The 13,025-nt window shown below is 38.6% G+C and overlaps 1 protein-coding gene across 1 annotated transcript in view; it reads left to right on the top strand.

The window, feature by feature from the left end:
- The first annotated feature begins 903 nt into the window (after nucleotides 1-903).
- The window catches only part of LOC148074016 (copine-8-like), a 79,002-nt gene continuing 66,880 nt past the window's right edge, over nucleotides 904-13,025 (top strand). The window contains exon 1 of the mRNA XM_087797351.1: nucleotides 904-1,101. Within this exon, the coding sequence (XP_087653477.1) occupies nucleotides 1,019-1,101 (83 nt within the window). The 5' untranslated portion in view covers nucleotides 904-1,018. The remainder of the gene's footprint in view (nucleotides 1,102-13,025) is intronic.

Below are 13,025 nucleotides of genomic sequence, written 5' to 3' on the forward strand. Positions count from 1 at the left end.
TTTTTAACTGCAAAAAAAAGAAAGCATTTACATCTTATTCTTCCCTCTTAAAGGAACGGGACTGGTAGAATAAACATCTCTCTAGCGCCTCATAGTGATGGACTGATGAAGCTTCACTAACCAGTGCATTTATTTGTACTGCCCATGAGGTGGCGCCCTATTGTGATACTGTAGTAACAAGGATATATTTGTAGTATTGTCCCAGTACTTGACTCTGGTTTTGCAGAATTTACAGACCACATGACTATTGATGAAGTCGAAACTACTTTCATTTGTTTTAAAACTAAAATATGTCCAAACATCAGCATTAAAATCTGCAGGTGTTGACTGTATCCTCTTGTCCTCAGTCACCACAAGAATCTTTCTGAAACTCATAGTTCCTTTCTCTGCTGAAGGGCTTAAAGTTAAACTTCAACACAAACGCTGTGATTATTTTCAGGCTAATTGTAAATAAATGGATCAAATTATTTAATTATTTATATTGTAAACCATAAAATAACAAACATAAAAATAAAACATGATTTGAACGCGTACATTGAGGTTTATATATAACAATATTTTTCATCGCTATAACAGTGGTCATTATTTTTCTCAACCGATACATAGTTTAAAAAAATAATACAATCTTCTTAAAAAAAAAAAACAAGATCCTGAACCCAGAGGAAGAAGAAAGAAAGCAAGAAATAAGTATATAATGGATGATGTGTAGTTACCGCGTCTTTACTGTGTGTCTCCTCCCTCTCTCTCTCTCTCGCTCTCTCTCTCTCTCTCTCTCTCTCTCTCTCTCTCTCTCTCCCGGGGTCCCCCTCTTCTTCCTCCTCTTCCTCCTCCTCCTCCTCCTCCTCCTCCTCGGTGCGCTCATAGAGTCGCGGCTCCTGCGCTCTGTAGTGTCTCTCCGCATCCCTCCATCTCCTCTCCTCCTCCTCCTCCTCTCCTCCTCCTCCTCCGTCCATCATGCTGCCCTCGTGCCGCCACTAAGGCGCCGGACGCGGGAACCCCAGTGACGTCCCTGAGCTCGATGACCATGGCGTGTATCGGGGACGCGGACCCTTTCACCGCCGCGATACCTGCCACCAAAGTTGAGCTGACCGTGTCCTGCAGGTGAGCGAGGCTCGTGCTCGTTTTTACGCGCGTTTTTGTGACGTTGATAAGGATGGTTTGATATGAAGCATCGGTGGATCGCACGTGTTTGGAGTGTGGAGTCGCTGCTTCTATTTGGGGAAAGTAGAAAAAAAAGAGAAATATAAACGACAGATGACAAGATCTGGAACCAGACTGGGGGGTCAGAGTTGAGGGTCTCGGTGAAAGAGACAGATGGAGAGAATATGTCACTGTGAAGCGAGTTTACTGCACATATTTCATGACTGTACGTCACTTTTCCATCAAGTAAAACTAATAATGTCTATGGAATCTACTTGGAACTTGTGATTTACTTGAGTTTCTTTCAGCATGTCCATGAGGAAAAGATACATTTGTAGTATATCTTTATTTTTCTTGCTCGAAAGTGTCGCTTTATTTATTTCAGAGTTTTTGGACAGAAATAATTCACCAAAAATCAGAAAAAAAACACCTTTCAAAATGATGACAACTTCTTTGTCATGGTTAAAATAGTAACTAAATGTTTCCCTTTTTTTCAAGATTTCAACCAATTAAACTTAACATTTAATTAATGTTTATATGATACGATATGATAGATCTTTATTCTTCCCACATTACGAAATTTAAGTTGATGTTGTTATTTTAAAAATAATAACAAATACAATATGTAATAATAGTAATAGAAAAGATAATAAAACAACTTAATTAATCATAACTATCCATGATATTCCATTAAAAATATAAAATACTGCAAAATAAAAATAATAAATCATAAAAAAAGATAAACACAATAATAAATAAACTAACAACATATAATATTTTGTAGTATCTCTTGTCACCACTTGTGGCATCAATAGAAGCGCATGTTTAAAATGATGCGTTTTAGAATCATCTCTTATGCAGAAATGACCGCGCAAAGAAAAAGAAGATTCTTATTTTTGATAACAATACTCAACCTTTTATTTTAGTATGAATCATAACTCGTCAGAAATTTCATTATGTTATGAAACACAAACGTCTTTTTAGGTTTAAAAATATAAAATTAAATATCCATCTTTACTTTAAATTCTACTCACAAGTTTAAAGAGAAACTTCTGCTGGGAATTTCTGTTTAACCAATGACACGTTAAAAGCTTTTTTTTTATCCAATTTTCATCCCCTGTTTAAAGCTTTCCTTTGAAGGATCCTCTGCTTAAAATGGCAATGAAGTCTTTGAGTAGCTAATTGTCTTCATTTCATTGTGTTTTTGGGTTAATCAAGCTGTGCTACACACCAGTTCCACCATCGTTGTTTCTTCAAGACTCATAAAGCAGTTTTCAGATACAATGAGAAAGAGAACAAAGGCTTTTCTATTTCCTCTGACCCAAAATCTGCCTGAGCCGACAAGGATTTTGTTTTCATTAAGTGGCTGTGGGATAAAGAGCTCGGCGATGGCTCTGAGAAAGAAGTGTGTTTTGGTAATGATCCTAATGATCTGCAATTCAGAGCCGGTCCAGCATCTTTAAGATCTGAAGATAATAATTGTTCTTTTGAAACCATGAAAGGAAGGATCCTGCCTGGAGGGCTTTGATCACTTTGCTTTTTTACACTCGTGTAAAACATTAGGTACGTAAAGAATACTCTTTCATCCTTCATATACTTTCTTCGCTGATGAAGAACCACTGAGGGAACCTTTAAACGATATGAGTGATCCACCTGGGAGCTTAATTTCTCCACCACAGCAGCATAAGGAGCGATTGCATCGACAATTATCTTCCAAGCCTGTAACACAGCAGCGTATCATTGGATCGGAGGCTTGACCAGTGCCAGCTGAACACCTGCGTCGTTGTACATTTATAGAAAAGTGCAACTGAATTATAAATAAATAGTAATCAATAATTTACTAGCTACTATAACTGGGCAGATATCACTCAGGTCCCTTTTTATGGTTGGAATGATTATAACACAACTAACCTTCCTTATGAACATGGTCGTTAAAAAAATTTGGTGACACAATCTATATTAAAATGTCTGTTTTCTTAATGTAAACTATAAACAAAAATAAGTGAATTTGCCTTCGTTCACATTTCTTTCCGATGTGAAAGAAAAATAAAGTATGTTCTTTATTGTATTATAATGTGAATTATTCTTGTTTTACAGAAGAAACTAATGAAAAAAAGGCAATAATCGCTTTTTAAATCACATTTAGGGAAAAAAAAATATCGCAATTTGATCATTTTCCAATATCCTTCGGCCCCAATGGGAACGAAGGAGCATTTTTGTGTTGACAAACAAACGACCAAAGCAAACATAACCATGACCCAAGGTGATAGCAATCACAGACATTTGCGTTCCTCCCTCAAAGTTTGATGTCAGCAAACATTACGCTGATGAGCGGCTTTCTCTTCACCTGATTGGACAGATATCGTGCCAATATCAGTCACACGGTGGAGCTGGTACTCGGCCGGACAACACGTTGCTCCCCAGAGGGTCCGACCGATCAAAAAAAAAAAAGATAGAAAAAAAGATGGACTGGAGCGGAGCCGGGATTCTTGTCTTATGACATCAACAAACGGCTCATGGAAGACGAGAATATCAACTTGATTCAATTTTCAAATGAATGTAGACAACTTGGATTGTTTTAACTGAGGATTTCAAAATAAAAGAAGATCCTCAAATACATCCCTTTTTTTTAAATAGTGGGTCTTTTCTAATAGTCATAATGTATTGTTTTAAATAAATATAAATAATATTTAACTACAAAACTATAACAAGTTTACATTTTAATTATGATAAATTATAACTAATTGCGTTCACAGGGGTTTGTATTGTATTACGAAACAGGGGCAACGATACAATATATAGTGATACTGTACTAACGATGATACATTTGTAGTATTGTCAAGTACTTGACTCTAGTGTTGCAGGATTTACAGACCACATGATGAAGTATCTGTTTTAATTTGTTTTAAAACCGAAAAATGTCCAAACATTAGCTTTAAAAGCGGCTGGAGTCGACTGTATCCTCTTGTCCTCAGTCACTTTGCAGGATTTCATTGTTTCTTTAGCTGTAGAGGAAGCTGCTGCCATCTAGCGACCGAAGTGTAATTTCTACACAAAAAATGAACAAATGTTGTGAATTGTTAATTTGAATAAAATCTTAATATTTTATTTTAAACACACTTTATCAAACTGAAAAAATGTTAAAAATGATTTAAAGCCAAAACATCCTCCTAAAAATATTTTGATATATATTGGCGTACCAATACTTTTAACGCTCCTTATGAATACAGAGATAATCTGGAAAACAACTGCCCTTTAATTTGAAATGCTTCATTAGTTTTTTACTTTCTATGCAAAGTTGAGACATGAAAATGGATCGATTAAACAATGATGTGGTTTTACTCAACTTTACCGAGTGTTCTTCCTTCATTGTTTAATCGAGTGATGAGTTGATGAAGCTTCATCAAACAGCATCATAGTCTCTGAGGTCAGTAGATGGCGCCCTCGCTTGCTTACGTCGCTCAGATGTTGATGTTACCTCGGGTGTCGTCTCTTCTTGCAGCTTTAGTCAGTTTGATGAAGGATTCACTTGGATTCTCAGAGCATCTTTGAGGTGATGCTCGCTCTTTAACCTCCTGCTGTGCTCGTGTGAGACTCCTGGTTTGAGCTCCACTGGAGCTTGTATATGAAACTAGTTATTGATCCACATGTGTAGCTGAGGCTGGATTACATTTTGATTGACGGAATTTCATGAACTGTGGAAAGTACTCATTAGAAAACATGTATCTGAATCTAAATGTGCAGTTCTGGTGCTGTTTTTCTTGAGGCTAATTATGTTGTTCCACTGATACATACGCCAATAGAAAGAGCCACCCGTGAGACTTACAGTATATGAGTATTACGATTTAATGTATTTTAGTTTATTTTTGTAGTGGTCGGCCAATAGAACCACGATAATATTGTTTTGAACGCAAAATATTCCAACATAGGATTTACAACAACAATAAACCGACAGTTGCATTTATAATGTATAGACGTATAATCATAATACGTTTTAATAATGTTTTTTTTTCAACAACGACCTCCCTGGCTTCCAGAAATACATATGCAGTGGTGAAGTTCGTTCATTTTGACCAATAGTCAACACAATGGATAAAACAGACACATTTGTTTTCGGGTCTTCGGGTCACCTTGACCCAGAGAAACAACAAAGGATACCACAAAACACATTCGTTTTCTGGCCTTTGGCTCACATTGACCTTGAGATAAAGCAAGGGATACCACAAACATATTTGTTTTCGTGGCCACTGAGTCACCTTGACCATGAGATAAAGCAAGGGTTAGGTATGGTTTTGCATTTAATTGATATTGAATATATATATTTGAAATCTTCATGGGTGTCCTTTGCCCCCTTTCTGCCCCCTTACAATAGAAAGGGAGCTTCATTTCCATATTTTAAACATATGGTTTTAATTTAATCAAAATTGGATGTATTTGAACTTTCATGAGTGCCTATTGCCCCCTTTTCGCCCCCTTAACAATTAACTAAATTTGCTGAAATCTCCTATTAAACCAAAAAATAAATACATAAAAATTGGACTTAAATGAGTTTTCATTGGGGTCCTCGTTCCCCCTTCACCTGGTTGAGTGACCCTCCCCCCTATAACCGTCTCTGATGGGTCAGTATCGACGTGATCATTTTCACACACAGACAGGCGGATGGATGTAGGGTCAGACAGACGGATCCGTACATATAAAAATTATGATTTGGACGCGAGTCTTTGGAGTTTTCAATCGGCTTAAGAAACATTCCCCCTCCAAATGGTGCCATTATTCCTTCAACAGATAACCATTAATACTCCATCAAAAGCTGCCTCAACTCAGCACAAATCCTCTTCTATATTCATGCATTGAAACCTTCAGTATGAAGCCTGTTCTCGCCTTCAATCCGGGTGTCAATGTCTACACGTTTTACACGTGTTAGATATCAAATCATAAACGTTCTACGTTCTTCTAAACCATCTACACTCCTTTTTTTTTCTCTCCTCCGCGTTCATACTCCACTATAATAAACATGCCTGCTTGGATACAGAACCGCTGTTGACCAATGAGGCGTGTGTGTTTTGGTCATGTGATTGCCCAAGACTGTTCTGTCAATAAAGTTTTGATACTTTCGATCGTCGGACTCACCTCGGAGTCATTTTCTTTTCTTCGGACTAACAAAAGATTGTTTAAAAATATGACAAGTACAAGAATTTAATTCATACTTAAGTGTTTATTGTACTTCTATGCGCTGCTGTTTAGAAGTATTTATGAATCTACTCCGTAATACTATGGTGTCTGACAGTACAGCATAGTAGTTTAACAATTATGTATCTGTTATGTTGGCTATAATTTCGTACCTAAAGTGGGTCTAGAGGAATACATAATTTTTCTGATAACTACTGGAAGGGCTTTGCTGTAATAGGAGTTAAGGAGGTGTTGTATGGAGATAGGACCCTATAGTGGTTAAATACTATAGGGTCCCTCCACTACACGTGTTGAAAAATATCGTAGCATTCAATAAATTCAAACCTTTTCATGGACTTATCATCAAGCGCTGAAGGATTGATTAACTTAACACTTTCATTGAGCGTTTAATAGTCTGGAAACGGTGGTTGGACTGACAGTCACTCAAGCGGAACCTTGGTTCTGGCTCACGACGAGTCCTGCCGGATCACGCGGCCACACATGCCAGCGAGCCCCGCAGATGTTTTTGGTGCTGTGTGACATTTTTTTTTTTTTTTTTTGAGCTCACAGACACGAACGATCACATCGGCAACCCTGTCATCAGCGGCTGAGTGGTGGTCCACGAGATAGCTGTGACCTTTGGGCACAAAAGGTACCAAGTGTATGGTGTCGAAGAATTGATGTGTTGTGATGTGGCTGTATTGATGCCAGGCGCTGACCTGCTGCGAGGCCGGTCGATGTGTCAGAGGCAATGTGGCACTTTGAAGGAGGGAAAAGTGATGGAGACACGAGGATTGGTGCGGAGAAAGAAAGCCTGGTCAGGTTTACGCTGTAAAGAAGCGCAGCGGGAGCTCGCGCTGCTCTATCAGAGGCATTCATCGGGTGCTTGTGAGGGGGAGCCTGGGTATGGTATTTAAACTCACTGTTCCAGGGTCTGATCTGGTGAAGGAGATGCTAAAAAAAACATGAAATGGTTAAGCACAGCCTGAATACACAGGAGGGAAGTCACGATGCTTGGATTAGCAACTGTACATCAATATCCAGGACGATATTAAATACTGACGGCGTATTTTCTTACTGTGGTGCTTAAAGATGGCAAGTACTTTAAAAGCTATTAAAACATAAAAAACAGATGCACAGATTTCGATAACCTTTCACAGCTCATTATTAAGATCCGTCCTACTTTTTTGGTCCGGGTACTACTTACTTGATGACATCACACACCGCTAAAATAATGATTTAAACAAGTATTTTAGCTAGTTTGTAGCTTAAAGGCCAACATGCTACACAGACAGGAAGTACTCCTGGTAAATATCACGTGGGCTTCCTGTCTACTGTCAACACTGCGCTCGCTCAATACTTCAATACTTCAAGTAGCGATAGTTTTAAATACGACTAGTTTGGTTCACGTTAGTGAGATGCTAAGTGCAGCTAATGGCTAATAACAAAAACAACCATTAGGGACTCAAGCTAAACGCAGCATGTTCGGACTAATTCTAGAGCCACTATTATCATTTTGTTATCTCTTTGCACTTTGTTCTTTTTATTTGCCCTTTGTTCTTGTTCTTGCTTTTATGAAACTTCTGTAGCTTTTATTGTCTGCTGTGAACCCGAAACCTAATTTCCCGAAGGAGATTACCAGAGGGATTAATAAAGTCTGTCTAATGTAATGTAATGTAATGTAATCTAATCGAACTACAGTAAGTGTGATATCAATGCATCAATGGTTACTCAGGATTTGTAGCACAATAACTCCCAAATAATCAGTACGATTAATAGTCCGTGAGGTAAAGTAGTTCTACCACACAAGCTGAAGGATAAACAAAGCTGCCATATCAATTTGACCCAATCCTGGTCCCAAACCGGCACTTTTTAAATGCTAAGTTTGTCCCCCCCCCAAAAAAAAAGATTCACGCAACTTTAAGATACCTGGAAGCTCATTAGCTCCACAGATTTTGAGCAGAAAGTGTAAAAGGTATCAGGTCCAAACCACGGAAGGCACAGCAGGGGTCACCCAGCGAGGCCGCATTAATGAGGACTCATTAGGTCTAATTAGGGCTTCGGTCAGTGGCAACAGCTCACCTGGTAACCTCGCAGTCGACACACTTCCATCACCAGTCGTCGGATGCCCCCCGAGACCCCCCCACCACCACCACCCCCCCACTTTCATTTCTGTGGCGATATCCGTGGATGGAAGTTTTTGATGATCTGAGTGTTCTTCAATTATTCACTTCATCAGCCGGGAATATACTTTCATTTATTCTGAAATGTGATATTATGCTCACACTTATGGGTTCATTTAAAGCTGTTTTAATGAGACATGCACGGAATGTACTGTATATTCATTCGAGCGTGGATGAATAATGAATGAAAGACATTTCAGAATTCAGCATTTGTGTCTTTGACTAGCAGGAAGTGTTTCTCTTATACTCAGATGTGTTTTTGAGCGCTGAAACAAACGTCTCTTTGTTACTGGATCACAGTACAATTCGCTTTATAGTGCTCAAGACTAGCGTTTATTTCATGTTATATATAACAATGTATATTTGATTCATACACACTTTGAAAACTTTGATGTTTGGAATACATCTTGCACCTTAAATTGTACAATATACTGTACACTGAGATTGAAAATAATCTTAGTGAAGAAGAGTTATTGAAATATCTGCAGCTTTTAAATACTATATACTCTCTATTGTATGAATGACCAAAATCATGTTTATGGATACAATTTTTTCAAAAGATGCAATATGGAAAATGCTCTCATAACCAAGTAGATAATCAGCGAAGACCACAAGTAAAAGTATTTTTGTACTTCAACTGGTGATATAATAGAGTGTTGTTGCTCAAATGGCAAACTGTCTCGATAACCACGAAGATATTTTGATAATTTGGGGGGTAAAAACAACAACAAATACTTAAAAAGCATATAAGCATCCTTAATAACATGAACATGTTTTTTATATTTTAGTTTATTAATAATTGCACGTTTAATTCTCTGCCCTATCTTTGATAGAAGAAAATACATTTGAGTCTAAAGACTGTTAGCTAATGGCTAATAACAAAACATTTAGCCGGCATCAAGCTAACGTGTCTTAGAAAGACGACGTTGTTAAATTGTATAATAAATATAGAGCAATAAAGGTCAATTTCTTAATAAATATAACCTGGAAATTAAAGCCAATAAAGTTGTTAAAGGAGAAAGGAGATGGCAGCCATCTTGGAAAAAGTAATTTAACATAAATAAATGTAAATTAGATGTCATATTCACTTAACTTTTATTTTATTTATTTTTTTATAACATTTCGGTGATGCATTTTAGCAATAAAATACAGAGAGTTTGTCCTGAGAAACTGAAACTCACAGATGTATTCAGTGTTGCACAAGTTTGTTGTGTAACGTTTTGGAAACTTTCCAACACGATGTGATTAACTTATAACAAGCAAAGTTTGACAACACGGCAGTGAGGAACATTTGTTTTTCTGGGCTTTGATAACTTCAAGCGCACAAGCTCTGTTTTGTTTATTTATTTATTTTGTGTGTGTGTTAAGAAGAGGATTTACCTCAGTGTGAGCAACATTGTTTTTAATGACACAGCATCTGAGCTCCAGCAGAGAAAGAGCTGTAACTATTTTTTTCTTCACACCGGTAAATGTCCACTGGGTCTGCAGGCAGATATGATGCTTCCTTAACTACAAATCGAGATCAATTCCATGTTTGATTAGGAGTGTGTACTGGCAACAATCTGCCGATGCAATTTGTATCATGAAACAGGAGCAACAATACGATATATTGTGATACTGAAGTAACAAGTCTATATGTGTGGTATTGTCGAGTACGGACCGCATGACTCATGACTCTTGACGAAGTCGTATCTGTTTTTAATTATTTCGAAATATGTCCGAACATCAGCCTCCAAAGCTGCTGGAGTCGACTGTATCCTCTCGTCCTCAGTCATTGCTGGGATCTTGCAGGATTGGATTATTCTTTTATTTGCAGAGGATATAATGAATGCATGTTAATTGTAAATATTTATATGTTTTATCATACAAACTTTTTTGAAATATAAACTATAACATTTATATATCAAAAAGATTTAACTAAAAAATAAGGAACATGTTTCATGAAGCTTTATCAGCCCACCACTTCTATATAAACCTGTAAATATGTTGTGATACAGTTTTACTTCATGGTCCTGAAAGTCTTTCTGACAATCGTTTAGAAAAGGTGCTTGAGAGGTAGATTGATTGAAACCTCTCTCAGCCAATTGACCTTATTGATCCTCTGTTATCCTCCCAGCAGGAAGATCTGCCGCTGTTCATTACTGAGCTTTCACTGGCGGAGGAAGATCTTTATTAGCTCCTCAGCAGCCAGACACACTTAGAATTCTAATACACACAAACACACATATTGTAAAGCAGAGTCCATGGCAAAGCAGGATTTCTTCGTCCTTTTGTATCCGTATCTTTATGTAGGAAAACACTTTGGAGATATTTTATGATTCAGGGTTGGCGAAAGTAATTAGTTTCTACAGGCCTCATCCAGAGCAGTTGGATTACCCTGTCGTTTTTTCATTTGGATAACGTCTTACGGCCGGAATGAGTATTCTCCACAGGGGGATGGGGTGAACAGAAGATTACAGCTGTCGCCACCTTCGCCTCAAGAGGAGCCAGATATATCCTGGACTCCTCGCTGGTGAGTTGTTTAAGTAGTGTCCCACCTTTGGGAAACTATGGGGAAGAACTAGGAAGCTGGAGACGATGAGTCTCGTGGCTCTTTCCTACTCTATTGATTCGACTCGACCCGGTTTGTTTTGCGTTTCCACCAGCGCTGTACTTCGAAGCAGATACCTTTTCTAGTACCTGCTACACTCTGGTTGAAAGCAAGCTAAGCTGTCACGAAAAAGGTGATCACTGATCGAAGCAGCGCAACTCCCAAAACAAGAAACAATCTTGCCTTTTTTTTAAAAAACAACGCGAGAAAGGTCGGTCCGATAAGAACCGTACACCATTGACTCGAGTTTTGGCAGCGCTATGCTATAACACCTCAACGGTCCGTAAGTAGGTAGCAGGGAGTACAGTGGACTCGAGTCAAGTAAGGCTGGAACTGTGTGGATCTTGTCCCAGGCAGGGTTAAAAGGGGTGTTCTTGATTGGTTGGGACAATTTGAGGACCGGTTTGGAGACCCCTGTTTTACATCGTCTTAAGGTATAACCTCAACCTCTAAATGGCTAAAGATACCGATGTGGGACTACATACCCCAACACATGGTTCAACATAAAAGTAATGTCTGCAGTTGCCTTGACAATAACCAGATGACATTAGCGCATTTCAAGAGGTGTTACTGGGGTTTTTGCTTATTTGGATTCAATGAATCACTGTTGATGGTTGGGTAATCCTAGCTGCTGATATATATACTTGTTGCCATAGCAACAGTTAATATTCACGTAGGGGTTAATGAGTTATAAATGGAGATATGTTAGATATTATTCCATATTTTCTCAAGTGTATATACTCTTTTAAAAAATATGTTTTCCCAAATACGTTGTTTCGCGAACATAAAGTCGATTTATCAACGTCTAATGAAACACCTCAAGGCAGTGAATGTGTTGTCTCACCGTTTCTCTTGAGCAAGAGCATCTTGGTTTTTAGCTCGGGTGGCTCGTCCGGGCCAAATCTTCATGTTTCACACCTCAGTCTTCTTTCTCTTTATGAGAGGTCTGTAGCTAGGGTGAGAAACAACAACAAGACAAGACGTTTATCAAATTTGGCTGCCAACAAAACCCCTCGGACACTACAAGAGCTTTTTGATAAGACGAGGCCCGACTCTGTCCCCGACTATCATTTATTTAAGGGCTGAAAGTTGGAGAAGAGCCGGTGGGCGTTGCCCAGCCAGCGGAGCGTAGTGTTTTACCATCTGTGCAACACAGGGATCAGCACAACACGAGTGCCTGATCTAGATACATCACTAGCCATCAACGACTTGAAGACACTCACTTGCTTGTCATGCAGAACAGGACGGGCGACAGAATGCTCGCCCCGCAGCTAGCATGATAACCGGGGTTGTCTTTTACTCTTTGTCTGTCAGGAAATCTCCATGCGGAGCGAGTTGTGCTGCAGCGATTATTCTGATTCAACTTGATGGGCCGCATAAGAGTCTATTAATAATGGAAATCTGGCTTTGTTGTCCAGGGTTATTGAAGTGACACGGCATACCTCGGAACTACCAAAACTACTTAAAAGACGATTTCAGAGAAAAAGGTTTTCTGTGACGATGACAAACTTGTGGGCGAAAATGGGCTAAAATAAGATGCAGAATGGATGACAGAAAAGTTTTCGTGTTATCATAAACAACGTTTTTTACTTATCTGAGGAGAGTTCAAAAGCAGTGTCAGAAATCCAAAAACTCAAATTGTAACTTCCCAGAGAAAATCTTAGTAACTAATTGTCTACTTGTTCCCTTATTAAACCAGAGTTAACCCATGCAAGTATGGGGAAAACATGCAAACTCCACACAAAAATGGTAAATGGCTCTTGCTAATTCAGCAGCTATACTAAGTTACACTTTCACACACACTATCACACACTGATGGGAGTAGGCTGCGACGCAGCACACCAGCTAAACCATCAAGAGCAATCAGAGTAAAGCGTCTTGCTCAGGGACACAACGCCGCCAACTCATCTTGAAGTCGGATTGAACCCGCAACTTTTCAGGCC

Source organism: Callionymus lyra, chromosome 8, assembly GCF_982586985.1.
Source record: "Callionymus lyra chromosome 8, fCalLyr1.hap1.1, whole genome shotgun sequence".
Classification (NCBI taxonomy): Eukaryota; Metazoa; Chordata; class Actinopteri; order Syngnathiformes; family Callionymidae; genus Callionymus; species Callionymus lyra.